This window comes from Pseudonaja textilis, chromosome 5, assembly GCF_049901715.1.
Source record: "Pseudonaja textilis isolate UNSWEBS1 chromosome 5, rPseTex1.2, whole genome shotgun sequence".
NCBI classification, from domain to species: domain Eukaryota; kingdom Metazoa; phylum Chordata; class Lepidosauria; order Squamata; family Elapidae; genus Pseudonaja; species Pseudonaja textilis.
The window spans coordinates 20,319,718-20,342,897 of NC_141994.1; the positions used below are offsets into that span (position 1 = coordinate 20,319,718).

At 41.3% G+C, this 23,180-nt stretch overlaps 1 protein-coding gene across 2 annotated transcripts in view; it reads left to right on the forward strand.

The window, feature by feature from the left end:
• The first annotated feature begins 5,657 nt into the window (after positions 1 to 5,657).
• The window catches only part of LOC113437176 (fatty acyl-CoA reductase 1-like), a 28,047-nt gene continuing 10,524 nt past the window's right edge, over positions 5,658 to 23,180 (forward strand). Inside the window, exons 1-8 of one of the 2 annotated variants that reach the window (XM_087934244.1) lie at positions 5,658 to 5,771; positions 8,506 to 8,717; positions 10,453 to 10,676; positions 13,658 to 13,833; positions 17,151 to 17,330; positions 18,427 to 18,604; positions 20,824 to 20,868; positions 21,923 to 22,041. In XM_087934244.1, coding sequence (XP_087790370.1) covers positions 8,705 to 8,717; positions 10,453 to 10,676; positions 13,658 to 13,833; positions 17,151 to 17,330; positions 18,427 to 18,604; positions 20,824 to 20,868; positions 21,923 to 22,041 — 935 coding nt within the window. In that variant the 5' untranslated portion in view covers positions 5,658 to 5,771; positions 8,506 to 8,704. Of the gene's footprint in view, positions 5,772 to 8,505; positions 8,718 to 8,762; positions 8,882 to 10,452; positions 10,677 to 13,657; positions 13,834 to 17,150; positions 17,331 to 18,426; positions 18,605 to 20,823; positions 20,869 to 21,922; positions 22,042 to 23,180 lie in introns of those variants that run through there. The other variant, XM_026702056.2, reaches the window with a different exon arrangement.

A 23,180-nucleotide genomic window follows, 5' to 3' on the forward strand; every position in this document is an offset into this window, starting at 1 on the left:
ACAAATCAATTATGAATTTGTGTACTGTATCTTTTTGGTTTCAGAAATATCCACTATTGGCCATGATGAAACCTAGGTCAAATTTAAGCAGTGGATTTGGGAACAAGATAGCCAATTTGATGGAAGTTTCCTGTCTTTGTTATTCTGAAAATATTCTTCTTCCAAGATATTAACCCACTCACTTGCTCACCCACTCTCTTTCCTCCCTGTCTCTAGTTAATCTGCTACTCAGCAAGGTGATAACAGGCAAATGGCACTTGTGAGTATTGTGTTACAGAAGATGAAACTATATTATGTATTCTGCTAAAGCGCCCATTATAATCTCAATATCAAATGGATCATGAGGCTTTGATGATCAAGAGATTACTATTCTGATTCCATGATATTGATCTGCAAAAATCTCCAAGAAGTTTGCAACATTTTAATCAGTGGCTACTGCAGGTTTATTTTGTAACTTTTTAATTATACCACCCATATTCACAGAAAGAGACATACATGTTGATGTATTTGGTATACTTTTATGAATGATCTCGAGCTGAAAACAAACTTGAACTGACCTTATCACTGCTTTAGTGTGTTGTGCCAACAGCCCTTGTTAGGATGATGGACATCTGAAGATACCTTAGAACAGAGGTGTCAAACTCAAGGCACAAAAGCCAGATCTGGCCCGCTGCGGGATGCTTAAATCTAGCCCAGGGGTGGAGGAGGCCTGAAAATATCAAAGGACTGGCCTGTGGGGCCTCCGTGCAGCCTGTTTTTGGCCAGCAGAGTGCTGCAGGAGGTTATGGAGGCTGAAAAGAGGCGTGAGGGGGGCTGTGCGCAGGCCCCTTGCCCCCATTTTGGCCTGCAAAGTGCTGGAGGAAGCATCTGTCCCATCTCCCCCTCTGCTCCCCCCCCCCCACTCTTGGAGGAGAATTACAATGTTGATCCAGCCCTTGAAGAAATCCAGTTTGACAACCCTGCCTTAGGATAATGATGTAAAGCAGGGGTTGGCAACCTTTTGGACCTCAGGGACCACCAAACTCATAATTTTAGATCCCAGGGACCACTGACTGGTTCTGTGGGCATGGCCTAATTTGTGGGTGTGGCTTTGTGGTCATGTGACTGGCTGGGCATGGCTTGTATGTCAATATTATAAATATTTATATAAATATTTATCTTTTCTATAAAGAAAGAGCAACTTTTACCCAAAATCAGGCAAAGCAGGCAGGCAGATTGAGTTGCTCACAGAATCACAGATTCATTCAGAGATCTATCTATCTGCCATTGGCTAGCTCAGTCTGTCACATAAAATTTGCTTGCAAGCAAACTCACAAAATTAACTCACAACACACCATGTATGTAAATATTGAATTTTTTATAAAAAAGAGCAACTTTTACCCAAAATCAGGCAAAGCAGGCAGGCAGATTGAGTTGCTCACAGAATCATTCAGTGATCTATCTATCTGCCATCAGCTAGCTCAGTCTCTCAAATTTGCTAGCTGTGAGTCTGCACTGAATAATAGAACCTTCAGTCCTAAGGGAGGTCCTGTGATGACCCAGAGTGTACCACAAACTGTAACAAAATCCAAAATGTAAATAAATGTCCTTTAATCTTCCAACTTGGCTGCACTGTTCAATAATACTCATTTGAAGATAAAACATACTCAAGAATAGTCTTCAAAAGAAAGCAATACAGTCCGAATTTAATGAGCAGATAGAGGTGAAATAAAAAATCAAACAAACCACAATGACAAAATTTCCACAACGGAACAGGAGAACTATTTACCAAATTCAAAGAGATAACAAGGCACAGTCTATTGGAAGGATGCCAACCAAGATAACTTCAGACCAAAATAAAACACGCTTTGTCTCCAGCGTTTGCCAGTACGCAGGTCCAAACTCTTATGCAGTTCTCAACATGCAGCCCAGGAAGAGGATCAAGGCCCTCTCCTCCCAAGTAGACCACATCTCTGTTGAGGCAATTCCCCGTTAGGAGAATGAGCGCATACAGGGAGACGTATTGAGAGTAGTGTTATACACACACAGCACACAGATATACTGTACAGTAAATGTTGGTTTTTACTTCCAATAAAGGTTTTAAGCAAAGTTAAAACACAGTCCAAAATCATTCCCAGGTAAGGCAGTCAGTTTTCAATCCAGGGATAATCCAATAACAAATTCCAGTATCAAAAACAGTTCAGTATCAGACTTACATCAAATCCAAAAAATATCAATTAGGAAGAACAGCAAACTCTCCAACAGAGGGAAACAGAGACTGACTCACACTCTCTTCTGAGACTAAGACAAAGACAACCCAGGTTTTTGGCTCCATCTTATGGCCATTTGAGAAACCACACACAATTACACTTTTATGATTCTCTTAAAGAGACAGTATTAAAATGTCTATCCTGGTTTATATATTGTCCAACCCAAATAGCTGTTAGGTGACTTATATTCCTAACATTCTCCCCTTTTGGGTAAGATAATATATACAACCTTACATTCTAAGTCCATAATCTTCACAGCTAGCCTTATGCTTTATAGAGCCTTGGGCCTTTGTAAAATGATCTGCTATATTGTTTTCTGACATACAGTATTCCAGCTTAATCATTTTACTTTGCACACATTGTCTCACATTTGAATATCTTAAATCTGTGTGTTTTGTTCTTGTCTTAACAGCAATATTTGAAGCCATCTGTATTGCTGATTGGTTATCTTCATAAACAACAGTAGAATCTGTTATATTAATTCCCATATCAATTAATAATTGCTTATACAAAACTAAATCTGTACATAATAAAGATAAACATGAGAATTCAGCCTCCATTGTTGACAAACTTAGATGTTTCTGTCTAATAGATTTCCATCCAATCAATGCCTTTCCCAATAATATTACAGTACCTGATGTAGATTTTCATGTATTTATGTCTGTAGCAAAACTTGCATCAGCATATGCAGTTAAATTCAGTTCATCTTTTAGCTCCAGATACAATGCATTGTTTGTTTTAGATATCTTAATACACATTTAGCAACTTTCCAGTGCCTTTCAGTTGGCTCAGTGTTAAATCTAGCTAATTGGTTAAATTAAATTGTATGCAATATCTGGCCTTGACCAATTACTGAGATAAGATAAACTACCAATCAAGGACTGATAAATGTTCTTATCAAAAATAGGACTTTGAACATCACTGTGGCTAAACTCCTGGCTCATTGGTGTCTTGGCCAGTTTACAAAGTTCCATTTTAAAACTTTTTAGTAATTGGTTAATTTTATCTGCTTGTGAGATCTTGTATCCTTCTCTAGTTCTATCTATCTTTAAACCAAGATATTGTTTGATTTCTCCTAATTGTTTTATCTTAAATTTCTTTTCCAATAGTGAAATTATCTCAGTAGCTTCTTGTTCAGTTTTGGTGATTAATGCTATGTCATCAGTAAACAATAACAATAATGAAATTACACCATTACTTTCTCTTTTAAACAAACATGGATCAGCCATGCCAGCTACAAAGCCTATCTTAGTTAATTCTTTTACTATACATTGGTTCCACTCATATCCTGATTGCTTTAAACCATAAAGACTCTTTTTCAATCTCCAGCAATCAATTGTATTATCAGTTCTGATACCTAAAGGTTTCTTTAAATATATAGTGTGTTGCAACGGTGCATGCAGATATGCCATCCCTACATCCAAATGATTTACAATGTATTTCTCCTTAGCTGCCCACACTAATGCTACCCTTAATGTAGTAGCCTTCAGACTAGGTGCAAACACCTCATCATAGTCATTTGCTGTCTGATTGAACCCTTGTGCTACTAACCTGGCTTTATGGGTAACAATCCCATCTACACCTGTCTTAAGCTTATATATCCATTTACACCCTATGGCATGTTTACCTGGTGGTAACTTAACATTTTCATATACCTTCAGTCTTTTTAATGATTCCAGTTCCTTATCCATTGCTTTCTGCCAAGCAGCCTGATCCTTAGCTGGATACAGTTTTAGTTCACTATAGTTACTTGGAACTGTATTCACTTGGCATACAACACTAGCCTGATATCTATCAGGTGGTCATGGTACATGGGTTGAATGTCTTGGTATTACAGGGCTAACTGGTGGACTTCCCTGTGCCTTGTTGAGGTAATTCCCCGTTAGGAGAATGAGCGCATACAGGAAGACGTAGTGAGAGTAGTGTTTGAATAATACACAAATAGCACACAGATACACTGTACAGTAAAAATGTAGGTTTTTACTTCCAATAAACATTTAAGCACAGTCCAAACACAGTCCAAATCAAGCACAGTTAAAGCAGTCAGTTTTCAGCCCAGGGATAATCCAAATAATCAAAGTCCAGTATCAAAAACAGTTCAGTAACAGACTTACATCAAATCCAAGAATAACAGTCAATAGGGAAAAATGGAGGAACCACAAAACTCATCCAACAGAAGGAAACAGAGACTCACTAAGACTTCACTGAGACTTCCTGAGACTAAACAACCCAGGTTTCTGGCTTCATCTTATGGCCATTTGCAGAACCACACTCAATTGCAGTTTTTGCATTCCCTTAAAAAGACAGTATTAAAATGTCTATCCTGGTTTATATATTTCCAACCCAAATACCTGTTAGGTGACTTATATTCCTAACATGCCACCTTCTCCTGTTCTCCTATTTCCTCCTGTGCCTGTTCTACTACTTTCTCCTGTTCTTCCTCTTTAATGGCTATCTGTGGTTTACTTATTTTATCTTTAGGAACTGTTTGGTGTCAATAATAATATCATTACTGGATTCCTGTTCCAGTTTATTCCACCCAACGTGCTCAAGAAAATTTGCATTAGCACTACAATAAACATGAGCTGTGCCTCAATCCCAGAATCTAAACGATCTATGGTTGGCCTCATAACCCACAAAAAATAACTTCTTAGCTCTGTGTTGCCCTTTCAGTCTCACTTGTGAGGGAATATGCACCCATGCTGGAGCTCCAAATGTGTGTAAGTAACTTAAATTTGGTTTTCTGCCATGCCAACGAGTGAATGGCAATTCACCAGTTGTTGTATTCTTCACTACTCTCACTACGTCTCCTTGTGTGCACTCATTCTCCTAACGGGGAATTACCTCAACAGGAGCCACACTTCCATTCCCTGTCAGCTGTTCCTCCTCTCCCTCAGAATCAGTCTCCATCAGGGGCATGACAGGTTCGGTTGTGCTTAAAAGCAAAGCCGAAGATCTAAGGACTAGCTAGAAAGCAAGAAATCCAACCATTTCCTCCTTCTTAGCTCATCTAAATGTCCTGGCACAGCAGAACAGATGATTGTCAGAAAAAGGAAAAATAGCAATTTAGCAGGCAAATTTGCCGGGTAAGGGGTGAGTGGGTGGGGAGGGTTCCCACGGGCCATGTGGGCTGCGCAGCCTTGTGTTTCTGCATAGCCTGGATTAATTGCTTTGGGGGGTGGGCTGCTCTGGGGGTGAGATTTCTCTGCGGCCCAACAAAAGTTTCTCACAGCCCATCAGCTCAAGAGAGTAGCTTGTGCCAGAACTAATTGTTTTATTTACAGATGCCGATTAACAGAGTTGCAAGTGTCCTTGTTTAAAAACAACCTTTGTCTTCTAAATTTTGCAATGTCAAAGACTGTGCAATCAAGAATATTAGATTAATAGCTGCTGCAAGGATTTTGTCCTGGCCACACCTATTATACAACTGAGGATTTAAAAATTCATCTGCAGAGAGCCTGTTACAAATTCTCTGTCATTCCCGAATGAAAGACAATACGATTATAAAGATCTACCTATCTGGTAAGTAACTGGCGCTTCATTTTATAATTATTGAATTAATCTTCTGGTTGGTTATGATTTTTTCCTATCTGTTGTGCTTTTCTCCTTTTATTTGTAAGACCCTGGGTCATTAAGGAATCAGGCACTCTGGGAAACAGAAATAGGCCAATAAACAAATATTTATGGAATGATTCCCTGTGAATGGTCTGGGGTTTTTTTTTTCTAACCTGGGTGAGAAGAAGCCATCCCCACTTGCTGTGGGCAAGGAACTTCCCTTGGTCCTCAAGGCCAGGTCAGTGAGGAAGAATGCTGTGCGCCAATCATAGTATGAAGTAGGCAAGGCTTTGTTTTAGACCCAGTACTCTTCAATATCTTCATCAATTATTTGGATGAGGGGGTGTCTGGGTAACACATCAAATTTGCAGATGATATCAGGCTGACAGGAACAGCCAAGACTCCAGAAGATAGGCTTAAGCTACGGAAGGATCTTGACCGATTTGAACATTGGGCCGATTTGAACATTGGGCTCTGTCTAATAAAATGAAACTCAATGTAAGATTGACACAAAGAAAAGGGGGTCAAGCTATTCTCCAAAGCACTTGAGGGCAGGACAAGAAGCCACGGATGGAAACAAATCAAGGAGAGAAGCAACCTAGAAGTAAGGAGAAATTTCCTGACAGTTAGAACAATCTATCAGTGAAACAACTTGCCTCCAGAGGTTGTAAATGCTCCAACACTGAAGATTAGACAACGATTTGTCTGAAATGATATAGGATTTCCTGCCTCAGCAGGGGGTTGGACTAGAAGACCTCCAAGGTCCCTTCCAACTCTGTCATTCTATTCTGTTCATATGGGACGGTTTAATAATTCCCTCAACACTGTCCAACTATTTACAAAGTCTGCACTACTATTACTATTAACCTTCTCATCACTCCTTCTCACCCATCCCCTCCCACTTGTGACTGTAGGACTGTAACTTTGTTGCTTGTATCCTTACGATTTATATTGACATGTTTCCTAGTATGATTTGATTGCTTATTGTACCCTATGACTATTAGGTGTTGCACCTTATGATTCGTGACTCTTGACGAATGTATCTTTTCTTTTATGTACACTGAGAGCATTTGCACCAAGACAAATTCCTGGTGTGTCCAATCGCACATGGCCAATAAAGAATTCTATTCTGTTCTATTCTACCTATTCTACCCTATCCTAACAATTTATATTGACTGTTTCCTAGTATGATTTGATTGCTTATTGTATCCTATGACTATTAAGTGTTGTACTGATGATTCTTGACTCTTGGCGAATGTATCTTTTCTTTCATGTACACTGAGAGCATTTGCACCAAGACAAATTTCTTGTGTGTTCAATCACACATGGCCAATAAAAAAATTCTAATTCTAAATCTAATTCTATCGTTGCTTTCCTGATAGGCAGAGGGGTATAACACACTGAATTTTGGACTTGCTGGGGAGACATTTGTACTCTTAACCAAATATTGGAGGGTGGGATGGGGACAGCATTCACTCAACAGGGTAGATTATTTTTCTCCAAACATGATATACTTTGTAGGAACTGGGTAGAAGGAATGGTGCAAGTGGAAAGAACCTTTGCCATGGTTTATGCTGATGACACTTGGTTTCTCTTTGAAGTCAGTTGTCTGAAAGCATGTTGAAGGTGGACTTGAATTAATAGGCCAGGTTGGAACCAGGTGATTAAGACAATCTAGTTTCTTTCTTAGGCTAGCTCTGGAGTTCACTCACAAACTAGCTGTCAGCATTCCAAGTAACACACTCATTGAAAGCAAAACTCTGTGGAAGGTAGTTTCTTCAAAGAACATGTTTATTGGATATATCATAGCCAGTGAAAACCAACTCTAAAAGTTCCCACAGTTTCAACCTAATTAAAAGAGCAAAAATCCCCCCTCCCAGATATCACTGGTCCAATGAATATAGCTGGCAGGCTACTTGGTCACTCCTCTTCCTCCTTCAGCAGCAACTTATTATGATGACCTTGGTTCCCAAAGGAAAACTTTTTGTTTTGACTGCTAGCCAGGCTATCTGCTTCCCCCTCCCTTCCCCCTCTCAGGCTCCATGGCAACTATAACACAGCAGAAGATGGCTTCAGCCGGGTTCACTTCAAAGTTGACACTAGCCTTTAGTTAACACTGTCCTTATGGTCCAACATCAGCTCTCCTGTGCTTTACACACCTGCAAAATGTGAGAATTGGTTGCATAGTTCTATTTTCATCCTCTTCCTAACCCGAACGGTCACTCTACAAGGCAATCAGTAAGCGAGAACTATTATGATTAGGGTTGGCTGCAGAGTCAGCCAGCCAAATGTTTATACTGGATTTGGTATTTTTATCCACCTATGGAATCTTTCCCCAGGTCATGGGAAAAGGAATTGTTGTGGTGTGATGGTGTAAAATTTAAGATAACACTGCTATCGTGTGAAAAGTAAAAGATGCTATTCAAAGTATTGCAAATTTTCCAATGCACCACTGTTGTTACTTTGTCGTGTTGATCAGTGCTGGGCTGCTGTCAATTCAGACCAGTTCTAGTGAACCGGTAGTTCTGATCATCAGCTGGCCACACCCACCGGCCCCCATCCTATCCTGTCCTATATTTCCTTCTTTCTGGCTCAACTGAGTCATGTGGTTGTGATGACCCGGGGCGTGGCACAAAGGCAACACAGTCAAATAAGCAAGAAGAGTCCCTTTATTATCTCCAATTTTGCCCCCATTGTCCAGGTTACCTTCGGCTGGAGAAAAACTTTGGCCTTTGACTGCAGAAAAGTCAGTCCAAAACAAGGTACATACAGACTGTAACCAAAAATCCAAACAAACAAAGCTGCAATAATTAACTTGACAGGACAGGAGAAAGAATTTCCGATTTGAAAGCACAGCAACACTCACACCGTTGGGAAGACGCCAGGAACACAGATAAGCCATGATGATACCAGGTAAATTCCCTTCCCCAGTTTCTTCCACAGCCAATGGAGCCACTCTCTCACTCCCCGTCAGCTGTTCGGCCTCCCGCTCCAAATCAGATTCCAACAGGGGCATGATAGCGGCACAGTTGATTTCCCTGTCTCAGCTGTTCTGCTTACTGGGGCTGCCCTAGCAGGTAAGCAGCTGAGCTTCTAACCGCTGTATTTTGAATGCTGCGAGTGCAAGTGCAAGCTAACAGAACTGGTTGTTAAACCAGTTGTAGCTCACTGCTGAATGTTTGTAGTCAGCCTATGCAATCTTCTTGCAGCAGCTAACCAGGCAGTCCAAAGTTCCCTTAGCTTCTCACATTAGGCACAAATCAGCTGGATAACCTTGGACCAGTCCCCCTCTCTTAGCCGTAGAAGGAGGCAGCGGCAAACCACTCGTAAAATGCCTTGGCATGAAAGCTGCAAAGATTTCTCTAGACGTTTTCCAGGGATCAAATCTTTTTCAGATCAGATTCCAGTTCGAAGAAATGTCTTAGTAGATGTTGCATCTTCTGAGACATTCAAGATCAGGCTTCTAACTATAGACTAACAATGGCAACTTCTTATAAAGAAAATTTATATGAAATGTTTTATAGATGGCAGTTACTATTAGCTAAAATGTTTAAAACTACGTCTAGCAAAAGTTGGAAATGTAATTAAAAAAAAAATTTTTTTTGCACATTTAACCATGTGTGGTGGACTTGTGTTAAAGCAAAAAAAAAAAAAAAAATTGGGCAAAAATACACAGATGGCTAGAAAAGGTGATAGGGAAACACGTAGATTTTAAACCTGAACTGTTTTTATTAGGATGATATCAGAAAAATTGGATAAGAAAAGTATGTATTTAATATTACATGTCTTAAGAGCAGAATATTGGAAAACTGAAGAAACACCACAAGACAAAAAGATAATTAAGATACTAGATTGTGCAAAAAAGGATAGATTTAAAATTAAACAGAAGGAAGTCACAGAATATTATCAAACCTGGAACTTGTTTTACCAGCGGTTGGAAAAAGGGTGCAGAGATTAAGAATAGAATCTGTATTGCTAAACAATGTTGCTAAACTATGTTGAAATATCCGGGGGAAAACAGGAATCATACAAGGTCATACAAGGACATATTATATATGAGTGTGTGTGCGTGCGTGTGTGTGTGTGTATGTATATGTATATATTCATACATTATATACATTATATGTACATGAGAGAGAGAGATAAAGAGAGAGGGGGGAGAAAGAGAGAGAGAAGGATAGAGATAGATAGATAGATAGATAGATAGATAGATAGATAGATAGATAGATAGATAGATAGATAGATAGACAGATGAGAGAGGGGTAGAGATAGAGGTAGAGATAGAGATAGAGTTAGAGATAGAGATAGATCAGTGGTGGGATTCAAAAAAAATTTACTACCGGTTCTGTGGGCGTGGTTTGGTGGGCGTGGCAGGAGAAGGATACTGTATAATCTCCAGTCAGATGTGGGATTTGATGGTTCTCCAAACTACTCAAAATTTCCCCTACCGGTTCTCCAGAATTGGTCAGAACCTGCTGAAGACCACCTCTGAGATAGGGTTTGTGTGTGTGTGTGTTCCAATTATGGCTTTAATCTGCAATAATCCATATTAATCAATATGCAGTGCTGCATATCGTAGGACAGATTCAAAGGTTGTTCCATTAGATTTGAATACTGAGTGATGTGATTTCATGTACTTTCCTGCTAGATCCTGTCATCAAGAGCTTGGAAATGAAGGACACTGTGTCTTTGGTTGGCACTTACTACAGTGGGAAGTCAGTCCTTGTTACAGGAGCCACTGGGTTTATGGGAAAAGTCCTGGTTGAGAAGCTTCTCCGGTCTTGCCACGATGTGAAATCCATCTACATTTGTGTGCGGCCCAAAGGTGAACATTCCATACAAACCCGAGTGCAGAATCTGCTGAAATGCAAGGTAAGGAAAAGAAACAGGCAGCAGAAGGTCTCTCCTCCTCCTCCTCCTCCTCCTCCTCCTCCTCCTCCTCCTCCTCCTCCTCCTCCTCCTCCTTCTTCTTCTTTCTCTTCCTCTTCTCCTTCTCCTCCTCCTCCTCCTCCTTCTATTTCTTCTCCTTCTTCTCCTATTTCTTCCCCTCCTTCTCCTTCTTCTCCTTCTCCTTTTCCTTCTCCTTCTTCTCCTTCTATTTCTTCTCCTTCTTCTCCTATTTCTTCTCCTTCTCCTTTTTTCTCCTTCTATTTCTCCTTCTCCTTCTAATTCCTCTTCTCCTCCTTCTTGTATTTCTTCTCCTTCTTCTCTTCTTCTCCTTCTATTTCTTCTCCTTCTTCTCCTTCTATTTCTTCTTCTCCTTCTCCTTCTCCTCCTATTTCTTCCCCTCTCTTGAGGTAATTCCCCGTTAGGAGAATGAGCGCATACAGGGAGACGTATTTGAGAGTAGTTTTTGAATAATACACATACAGCACACAGATACACTGTACAGTAAATGTAGGTTTTTACTTCCAGAAACGTTAAGCAAAGTCCAAAGTAGGCAGTCCAAAGTCATTCACAGGTAAAATCAGTCAGTTTTCATCCAGGGATAATCCAAATATCAAATTCCAGTGTCAAAAACAGTTCAGTATCAGACTTACATTAAATTCATGAATATCAGTCAATTAGGAAAAATGGAGCAACGGCAATACTTTCCAACAGAAGGAAACAGAGATGGAGACACACTCTCTTCTGCGATTAAGACTAAACAACCCAGGTTTCTGGCTCCATCTTATGGCCATTTGAGAAACCACACCCAACTACAGTTTTGCATTTCGTAAAGATACAGTTTTAAAATGTTTATCCTGGTTAATATATTTCTAACCCAAATAGCTGTTAGGTGACTCATATTCCTAACACCCCCCTTCTCCTTCTTCTCCTTCTATTTCTTCTCCTTCTTCTATTTCTTCTCCTCCTCCTCCTTCTATTTCTTCTCCTTCTCCTCCTTCTTTTCCTAATTCTTCTCCTTCTCCCTTTTCTCCTTCTATTTCTCCTCCTCCTTCTATTTCTTCTCCTTCTCCTCCTTCTTTTCCTATTTCTTCTCCTTCTCCCTTTTCTCCTTCTATTTCTCCTTCTCCTTCTAATTCTTCTCCTCCTTCTTCTTGTATTTCTTCTCCTTCTCTTCTTCTCCTTCTCCTTCTTCTCCTTCTCCTTTTATTTCTTCTCCTTCTTCTTTCTCCTCCTCCTCTTCTTCTTCCTCTTCTTCCTCTTCCTCCTCTTCCTCCTCTTCCTCTTCCATATCCATCACTGGACATTGGTGATCATGTTGGCAATCCTATTTTTATCAACAGTCACATGAAAAAGTGCTGTTGAGTTTTGTCCAAACCGATCCCTTAGATGTTCAAGCCATGATGTTCTTCTTTGGCCTAGACCTTGTTTGCCTTCAGTCTTTCCCTGGAGGATTAAGTCAAGTAGGCCATATTTTTCCTGGTGTCACATCACATGTCAAAAATATTCTAACTTTCACTTTTTAATGGTTTTAGTGAATTTACTTGGTTTTCCCAGGTGGCTTATCACCTCCTTGTTTCTGATTTTGTCAACCCAGCATATACATAACAACCGTTCTTTAATAAGTTCCATGGTTCTACTTTGGGCAACACTCCTAAAGGTAATGGATAGTAGCACAACTGGATAGGCTCCACATAGGTAAGCATGAGATGGAGTAGAGTTGAAGATGACAGCTGTTGGTCATGCGGTCAAAACTCCTAGGTACTTCGGTCTCCTGGAACTCTATTGCTGTAGCATCCTTGTTTTTCCAATCACACTTGGCCAATAAAGAATTCTATTCTATTCTATTCTATTCTATTCTATTCTATTCTATTCTATTCTATTCTATTCTATTCTATTCTATTCTATCCTATTCCATTCCATTCCATTTCATTCCATATTTTCTATTCCATTCCATTCCATATTTTCTATTCTGTTCTGTTCTGTTCCATTCCGCTCCATTCTATTCTATTCTGTTTCCCTCTAACCTCACTTATACCAAACAAACTCAAGGCAGGATTCCTATGAGTTAAACCAAATCAAATCACATCTTTACTGTTGCAACCCAAGACCAGGATATGTATTAAAATTAAATTAAGAGTAAACTGAAGCTACAGTAGTGCAAGGAATAATCCACTAAACCCATAAGAACTAAAAAGGGAAGTGTTTAAAGCTGCATAAAACAGAAAACTACAAAAAAAAAAAAGATGTTGAGACTCTAGAAAGAGTGCATAGAAGAGCAACAAAGATGATTAGGGAACTGGAGGCTAAAACACATGCAGAATGATTGCTGGAACTGGGTATGTCTAGTTTGATGAAAAGTAGGACTGGGATGACAGGATAGGAGTGTTCCAATATTTGAGGGGCTGCCACAAAGAAGAGGGAGTCAAGCAGAGGTGGTTATTCAGCAGGTTCTGACCAGTTCTGGAGAACCGGTAGCAGAAATTTTGAGTAGTTCAGAGACCCAGCAAATCCCACCTCTGACTGGCCCTGCCCCCATCTCTTCTCTGCCTCCCATTGAGTCCCAGCTGCTTAGCTGGGTCTTCTTTTGTTGCCCTGTACAGAAGAATGGAGCTGGAAAGCAGGTTAGTGGGGTGGGGAGGGAATGGGATTTTGTAGTAACCTTCCCCCAGGAATGGGGAGGGAATGGGGATTTTATAGTATCCTTCCCCTGCCACACCCACCAAATGACGCCCACAGAAACGGTAGTAAAAAAAATTGAATCCCATCACTGATACACCCAAAGCTCAGGTATTCTTAAATAGATCCATATTGTTGAAAAGTCTGCTCAGCAGTCATTTGGGCTCTATTGGCTAGCATTTGATTACTGTTAATAATGTAAAATAAATTAATTCCTAGTGGATTTCGACTTGAGGAACCTGGAGCATTTTTCTTCTTTGCCAAGTGAACATTGTCTCGAATTCTAGGTGTTTGATAGAGTCCGGGAAGAGTGGCCCAATTTCCATGAGAAGATTAAGCCCATCAGTGCTGAGTTCACCAAGCCAAACCTGGCCATCTCTTCTGAAGACATGGAGGAGTTGCTTTCTGAGGTCAACGTGATCTTCCATTGTGCTGCAACAGTTCGATTTGATGAGCCTCTGAAGTAAGTTCTCCTTCCGTCCTTCTTTGTTTTGTTGGAGGCCACCACTACATTACAACAACTCAAGATGCCCCTGAAGACTTTCTTAGAGGGGAGTATTAGTTTCAAAGAAATAGAGCAACGTTTTATGTGAAAACCATTTCTGTTTGATATTCTTAGAGAACACAAAAAGAAGTAACATTGTTGATATTTTATTCTTGTAGTTCTTCTAAGCTAGTGAGCTAATGGACACAATCCTGGAATTTCAAGGGACTGTAATGCCAGTTTTGCTCCTAGCCAGCCACCCAAAAAATAGAAATAGAAAAAGTGCTTTTTAGGAACAACGGGAAAGCTCTGACACTCTCACTGTCAAAAGACAAATGGCCCTGAACATTAGTGTCCAGGGACAAGATAGTATTTGTCTCTACTATAGGTCGACACAGTTTAATGGGAGTATTGCAGTGGCCTAGAGCTGGAGCTCTCGCCTCACAATCAGGAAGCTGTGAGTTTGATCCTGGGTAGAGGCAGATATTTCTCTCTCTGGGCACAATGAAAATATATCTGCTGAACAAAACTCCACATTGGTGACAGGAAGGGCATCCAGCCAGTAAACACTCTGCTAGCTCCATTCAGTTCCCCAGACACTCCACCCCGGAAGGGATTATGAGGTCATTAAAAGGAGAGGAAAAGGCTGAGGCAGTTTAATGCTGTTGCTGCTGTTGTGTTGTGTTGTGTTGAATTCACTGTATGGCCAGCTGGACAGGCAGGCAGGCAACTGGTGGCAGATAATGGCTGGTCACTTCTAATTTTCACACACACCTCACCACTGCCACCAGCCATTTGGCAGCAATGGTGTTCCGGATGCTTGGTGGTGGTGGTGGCAGTGGGCAGGGTTGGCTGCAGAGAGGTGATGAGGCTGGATGCATACCATTTTCATGCCACCTGCCACCTCTGGTGTTGCCCTGGGCCATTTGTTGGTGGCAACAGTGGGTGGGACTGGTGGCAAGGAGGCACCAGCAGCCAGGTGCATCCCATTGTCCCAAAGCCTGCCACCGCCGCCGCCGCTGTAGCTACGCTGAACTCTGGGAGCTCAGTGTGGTGGCAATTATGGGGGTGTGAAAATGGGAAGCTCCATCACCAACTGCCAGTCTGCACTCTACCCACCCACCCACGCACTCATCTGCCCACCTGCCCGCCTCACTCTTCTGCCAGCTGCCCATGGTGAGTTGTCCCTGTGGAGCATTGGCTGTGTTGAATTGTTCTGTGGGAACTTGCCAGCATGGAGTTGGCAGAGGCGACTGGGCAGTGGCGAGTTGGCCATGCCGAGCTGACTGCGCTGGGTGGTCCTAGACCTCCTCCTCCAGTCATGAGAGAAACTACGGAAGTCAGTGCAGTGAGGACAGAATTCCAAATCCAACAGTATGTCAACTTTCGAAATGACGTCAGCCAAAGACATGTGTCAGGTTTCCAAGTAATGAAATCCATTTTAAAAGAAAAATAACGAAGTCCATCTTCAAAAAGATTTCTTTTATTTAGGAAAGCATCAAATTGGCAAAGTCCATGGTAATTCCGGATCTGACCCAACCCGGAATTACCACACAATATTAGAAGTTGGAAACAACCCTCTAAAGTCACATTCTCCAATAGAAGTAATTCTTTTTAAAAAAATATTTTTTATTGATTTTACAATTAAAACAGACCAACAACACATACATAAATGTAAGAGAGAAAAAGAAAAAAAGAAAAAAAGAAGAAAACAGAAAGAAAAGGATAGAAAACAATTAAAAACATTTTCATCTTCAACAGTTTGTGAGACCTCCTTTTTATCCTTATTTTATGCCATATACACACTTAATCCTTACATATATCTGTGTATCACTACTATGACTCTATCCTATCCTCTTTTGCCTTTTAATGTGAAATCTATCTTTGGTCTATCCATTTGTACCAGCAGTTCCAGCTGTTGTAGTATATTGAAGTGTCTTTAATTTTTAATGCTAAGGTTAATTTGTCCATTTCTGCATAACTTGAAATTTTTTGAATAATCATCTCCTCTGATGGAATATGAGGCTGTTTCCAACATTGTGCAAAAGCCAATCTGGCCACTGTCAAAATATGTATTATTATATATTTCACTTTTTTGGTATTTGTTTATCAAAGATCCCTAATAGAAAGGACTCTGGTTTGAATTTGATCTGTTCTCTTGTCATTTCCTCCAGCCAATTTCTAATTCTCTGCCAATATTTTTGAGCTTCTGTACAAGACCACCACATATGGAAGAAAGTTCCCTCTTTTTTTTTTTTTTTTTTTGCATTTCCAGCAATTCGGACTCATATTGGGGTGCATCTTTGCTAATCTCAAAGGAGGAAGGTGCCATCTATAAAACATTTTATAGGCATTTTCTTTGTATGTTGTTTTTTGTTCCAGATCCTGCCCTTATTCTTTTTCTCTCCATTTCTGCTTATGAAAAAGAAAGTTTTTAATGTCCAGAAATCATTATTATCCCTTTGGCATTTTGTTTTATTTTCAGCTTAATTGCCTATTGATGTCAAAGCGGATTTTTCCGATTTTTTATTTAAGTCTCTTAGTTGTTTGTATAGGGAAGAAGAGAGAAGAAGAAGAAAAAACCAAACCTTTCCCTTTTCACTTTCCTTCGCTGCTTCCAACTCTTCTTTGGGAGCAATGTTATTTTTTGTAAGTTTAAATTCCAGGGTACCTTGGTTGTTGCTTTTACAATTTAACCCGGTCAGCCAAAACTTTCACTTCTTATCTTCCTCCTGCACATTCTTTTCCGGTCAAGTTCTTCTTTGTGGTGGCCATTTCTGACCACCGCTGCTACCACCTTCGGGAAAGGGAGGAATGGCCAGCTGAGGAGGAGAGATGATCCTGCTGGCGGTTTCCCCCTCTTCACCACCTCTATGGGGTGGCTTAGCCCCGAAACCAGCCAGCTCGGGGCACTCCAGTGGCAAGCCCAGACAGAAACTGCGCACGATCGCAGATTTCTGTCTGTCGCTGAAGCCCTTCAAACTGGAAGTCCCGAGTTCAGGACTTTCAAGCCTTCTTATGTCATTGAAGTGCAGAAATCCCATAGAGCTAGCTTCATTTCACTAAGTGCCAATGCTTTGTACTCAATAAAGGGTCTTTTGAGTATGTCTGGTGGGTCAGAGTTCTGATTCAATTGGGTGCATTGCTCAGAACCCTGACATGGCACAAGTTATCTCTGTGGAATTATGCTCCTCTTGAATTACTGAAGAGGTTTGCAGGGGAGCCAAGATGATTGGTTTGGACTTCCTCTCACACCAGGTGGACCTCATCCTAGCTTTTTGTGCTTTCCTGAGCAGGGATGCCCTTCTCCTGAATGTCATGGGCACCCAGCAGCTCCTGGGGCTGGCCCGCCAGATGAAGAATCTCGAAGCCCTCATCCACGTTTCAACGGCCTACTCAAACTGTAATCGGAAGAACATAGAGGAGGTCTTCTATCCTGTTCCTGTAGAACCAAAGAAGCTCTTGGACCTGGTGGGGTAAGTAATGGAAGCAAGCCTTCTTCTCTTGTGATATATTTGCAAGTATGTTTGAAGGAGTACTTCTTGTCTCATCCTATACAGTTTCTTCTAAGATTTCTTGATGCATTTTATAAAATTCTTGGACATGGTACCGAGTGCCCCAATAACAATAGGTATCACTGTTACATGTTTTTAATCCATAATCACATAGTTTTGATGGACAGGTTGCGATATTTTGTGATTTTTTTTTCCAGTTTTTTTTTCTTTGACTCTGGCGGTCTCCTGGTACAGTGATATCAATAAATTGTATGCTTCAGGTTTTTTAAATTATTATTATTTTTGTTATTGCTATTATTATTATTATTATTAGTAGTAGTAGTAGTAGTAGTAGTAGTAGTAGTAGTAGTAGTAGTAGCAGTAGTAATATAACAGTAGTTTTGCATGCTCATTTTTGACCACCTTTTCAAGTGGGATCATAAGCCTGAAAAAGTGATCGAAAATGAGCATGCAAAACTACTGTGGGATTTCCGAATACAGACATACAAAGTTTTGTAACACAGTACACAGTACCTGTAACACAATCCTATCAGGATTGTGGAGAATAAAAAAGTGTGGATTATTGACATTGCCATACCTGGTGACAGCAGAATCGATGAGAAACAACTTGAAAAAGTCACCAGATATCAGGACTTGAGAATCAAACTGCAGAGACTCTGACATAAACCAGGGCAGGTGGTTCCAGTGGTACTCAGCACACTGGATGCTGTGCCTAAAGACCTAGGCAAGCACTTATAAACAATTGGTGCACCAATGTGCCTACTGTCCCTGTCCTATTGTTTCCTTTTTTTCTTATTCATATCCATTTGTTTATACTTATACCAGTTACCTTACAATCGCTTGACAAAATAAAATAAATAAATAAAAAAGATCACCATTGGTCCGCTGCAGAAGGCCACCTTACTGGGATCTGCTCGCATAATCCGCCGATACATCATGCAGCCCTAAACACTTGGGAAGTGTTCGACTAGTGATTTGTGATACGAAACCTAGCATGGTTATCTCGTTTGCTGTGTATACTGTCATTTTTGTGTATAATAATAATATATGTCCTTAGGTGGATGGATGGGTCCCTCATTGAAGCGATCACCCCCAATTTGATTGGAGATTGGCCTAACACCTACACCTTCTCCAAAGCTCTGACTGAATATCTGATCCAGCAGGAGAAAGGAGATTTAAATGTTGCCATCGTTCGACCTTCTATCGTGGGAGCTAGTTGGCAAGAGCCCTTCCCAGTAAGTAGGTTTGCTCTACCAGTGCTTGGTTCTCATCCAACCTCTTACAGGGGTGGGCTTCAAAAATTTTAGTAAGAAATTCTCTGCCCGGTTGCTCTGTGGGTGTGGCCATGGTGAGCGTGGTGCCTCCTGCACCATGGCGGGAGGGGGGGTCGTTTTTACCCTCCACGAGTTCCGGAGGATTTCTGCAGGCTTGTGCAAGCTTTGCAGGCTGAAAACTAGCCCTGTTTCATCACTTCCTTTTTTTCCAAAAATACTCGAAGTGACAAAATGGGGCTAGTTTTCAGCCTGCAAAGCTTGCACAAGCCTGCAGAAGCCTTCCTCAAGCCTTTGGGAGGCTGAAAAAGGCCTCAAACTGGCCCAAAATCAACTCTGAGGCACGCACATGCGCAGTGTGGTAAGTTTCCTGCAGCTTGCATGCTGGCACAAACGTGCCATAGGTTCACCATCACGGTACTAATGAATTAAAATTAGCATAGAAACTAACAAGAACAGTGGATAAGCCATTTAGAGATAGGAAACCAATTCCCGTGGTAGACTCACATGACAAAATATACCTGCACAATGTAAAATCTAACACCTTCTTCATTCATGGAAGCAGATTAAAGAAAAAAGCTCCCATCTGTGGCATCAGAAGTGTGCACAATATGAAAAACAGTGGAATATTTTAGGTCTCCCAAGGCATTCCTTCATCAAGTTTACCTTCACCTGAAATTAAGGAACTAAAGTTTCAGGTTTAACGTCAGTTTTCCCTGACTTATAATTAGGAACCTGGTTTCTTATTGTGCAATGGAAGTTATGAACAAGATTATCAGTGCATGAATCTATACATCATGACAAATTACTGGTTGTACTGATCATAAATTTCTCCTTTCGTTTTCCTGGTTTTGTATGTGCTGACAATGCCCGAGGTTTTCTTAATCAATGAATATCAATTAAACATTATCATTTCCTCCACCCCTCTCAAAATGGCTGGCCTAAAATCTGAGAAATCCAGACATTGGCCAAAAGGGATTAGTTTTTTCTACTGTTCCACCTGAGAAACTAGCTTGAGATTCATGTCCTTTCATCAAAATCCATGGAGCAGCAAATCTAGTGGCTTCCATGTTAGGTTTCCAAAAATTTGAGCAGAATTCAATGTCTCCATGTCACCATCAATTTCCTTTCTGGCTGGCTAGCCCTTAACAAATATTAATACCTTGCTTGTAACGTTTTATCAATAATACTGTGAGCAGCAAAATTCTGCATGAAATTCTGAAAGCAGGGTCTCTGCAATTTAGCATAGCTGAATTATGAGCTGTGCATAATAGCAATAGCATTTACACTTATAAACTACTTCACAGTGCTTTGCAGCCATCTCTAAGCGGGTTTACAGAGACAGCATATTGTCCCCAACAATCTGGGTCAAAGATGGTGTCAACCTTGAGCCTGGTGAGATTTGAAACTGCCAAATTGCAGGCAGTCGGCAGTCAGCAGAAGTAGCCTGCAGTACTGCACTCTAACTACTGCATCACCGCAGCTCACAAGGTAATCTTATTAAGGTATACTCTTTGTCATGCCTCTGTTAGAATCTGACTCTGAGGGAGAGGAGAAACAGCCGACAGGGAATGGGTATGTGGCTCCAGAGGAAACTGGGGAAAGGCACAGGCTGGCTGGGCATTCAGAGGAAGACCCAGGCCCATCCCCTCTTCATCCTAGGGTATTCAAGGAGGAGCAGATCAGGGAGAAACATGAATGGCGTGGTCTGTGGGGGAGAAAAGTGCCTTGATCCCCTTCATGGGCTGCAGCTGTGAGGACTGTTTAAAAGGGCAAACTGCACATGGGCCAGTGCTGGAAGCAAAGCGTGAAAATAATTCTAGTCTTTCAGTTCTTATCTGAGTTGTATCTTATCTGTGTGTATTTCGATATCTGTGGACATCTTCAAGCCCTTATCCTGCCTTGTCTTATTAATTGCTTCAGTGTGGTTTGTGTTGTTTTTTTCTATTTATAATTTATATGTATTCTGAGTTGGAACAGAATTTCTTCCTTTTGCGCAACTGTTTGTGGGGGAGTTTTTTCTCCAGTCAATGATAATTGGACCTTTGAAGCCAAATTGAAGGAATTAAAGGGACTTCACTGGTGACTTTGTTGCTTTTGTACCCCACCCTGGGTCATCACACTCCTAATATACACATGCCTTACGCTTCACAACAATTGTTTTCCTATGTTTTGTTTTTCAGGGATGGGTTGACAACTTCAACAACATAAATGGTTTCCTAGTTGTGGTAGGTAGAGATGAAAATGGGGCTTGTGTCGGAATCTTAGGGGCAGCAAAACAGGCCAAGAAAAAATGCTGAGAACCAAAACATGAAGCCCAGCTGGAGCTTTGGTCTGTAAGAACTACGCGTCTTTGTCTTAAAGTCTCATAGTTCTTAAAGACCAAAGCCCAGGCTGATCAAGAAGACGCCTGAGATGTTCTGAGCAAGTTCAAAAGCTTTTGGTTTTCATGACAAGTATAACAGGTGTTGGAAGAAATATCCATCTGGTTCAGTTCCAAACTGGAAGAAAGACTCTGGAAATATGGAGACTGATTGGAAAGATGGTTTAATGACGAAGCAGAACCATGTGGGTTTGTGGTCCTGGCCATCTAACCACACAGAGTTGAGAGTAGGGTTTTTTAATACCTTCTCTGGGCTCTGTGTTTGAGCTTCCTGTTCCTGTGCAAGAACATGTATTTCTATTGGCTGTTCTAGGGGTTATGTAGGGGTCATAGCTGGCTCTATAAGTTTGGTTGACGTTTGGAGGGTGATGCAATGTCCTTAGGAGATTGTGCAATGTAGTGAGCTCTGCTGCTAAATGGTAGTGGGTTAATCCTATTCTATCCTGAAGGGTCATGTCTTAAGCCCATCATCCTGGAGCTGAAGATCTTTTGTCTTGTAGATAGGCTGGCCCAGTTTTTCTCAACGGGCACAAAAGATCCGCTGGGGGCAGGGAGCTGCAGCTTTGAGTTAAGATTTTTATTTCTTTTTTAGGAGAAATATTTTATCCTGCTTTTTAAAAAAAGAAATTTCTTAAAATATTTCATTGTCCTAGGAGAGGGTTGGTTTCCCACACAGGAAAGCATGAGAATGATCACACCCCAGCAGTGAAAGGGCAGATTCTGGAGAGGGCAAAAGTGGGAAATGTCCCACAACTCCCTCAAATTTGCTCCCCAGTTTAATTCAGGAAAACTCTTCCCAACCCGCTCAACTGTTACAGAATTTGAGTCTCAGGGTTTACAAAGTGTGTGTGAAATAAGGATGCCAAATTACAGGTGTTAATTCACTCCTTTATTTCTAGGCTGCAAAAGGGGTTATACGGACTGTAAAATGCTATCCAACTAATGTAGCTGATTTTATCCCAGTAGACCTCGCTGTCAACTTAACCATCACCATTGGCTGGTACACTGCAGTTCACAGGTGAGGCTTGTTTGGTGATCAAAAGGTACGCCATTGCATGAATTGATTTTCAAGTTTTTAGAATCTCAGTAACTGTCAAAGTTGCAATTCATCCGATTATCATCCAGGTCTTTCAAGAAGACTTGAAAGCCAACAGTTAATTGTCATTTTTGGAGCCTTTCCTAAGCTGTGAACAGGGAGGTTTATTAATGAAGGGGCTGCTGCAGAGAGGAGGAGGGGGTCAAGCTATTTCCCAAGACACCCAAAGGCCAGACAAGGAACAATGGACGGAAAGGAACAATTGATCCAGGAAAGATTCAACCTGGAAATAAGGAGAAATTTTCTGACAGTGAGAACAATCAATTGATGGAACAGAAGTTGCCCTCGGAAGTTGTGGGAGCTTCATCACTGGAGGCTTTCAAGAAGAGATTGGACTGCCCTTGGTCACATATGGTGTAGGGTCTCCTGCTTGGGTGGTGGGTTGGACTAGATGGCCTATAGGATCCCTTCCAACCAGGGGTGGGCTGCTAGGGGTTCGCAGGGGTTCGGGAGAGTCCCTAGATAAGATTCGATGCAGTTTGGGGAACCCCCAAATCCCGCTCCTGGCTGGCCCCACCCACCCCACCCCTCCCCTCTCAGGAGTCCCCATGTGGCCCGTTTTAGATGCAGGTAAGTGCAGGGCATGCGCAGAGCCTCAGAGAGGGCAAAAAATGGGCCTACCAGAAGTTTGGGAAGGTCAGAAATGGGCCCGTTTCCAGTTTCCAGAGAGCCTCCGGAGCCTGGGGAGTCTGTTTTTGCCCTCTCGGAGGCTTGAGGAAAGCCTCTGGTGTCTGGGGAGGGCAAAAATGCCCCACCACCACCATGGTTCAGGCGGCCGACTGCGCCATGCCCACCATGGCCACGCCCACCTAGCAACTGGGCAGAGAACTCATTGCTAAAATTTTTGAAGCCCAGCCCTGCTTCCAACTCTGTTAATCTGTTATTATTAAGAAGTTAAAGGAGCTTTAACTGCAATGCACAAGACAGCTTCCCCATTAATCCACAGTGAAGGTGCATTAAAAACTGTCCTTTTTTCTTTTTTCTTTTGAAAGCGAGAATAAAGGTAAAACTTTTGCAAAATGCTAGAATTAGAGGAGGATTTGGTTTGCCTAATTGGGAGT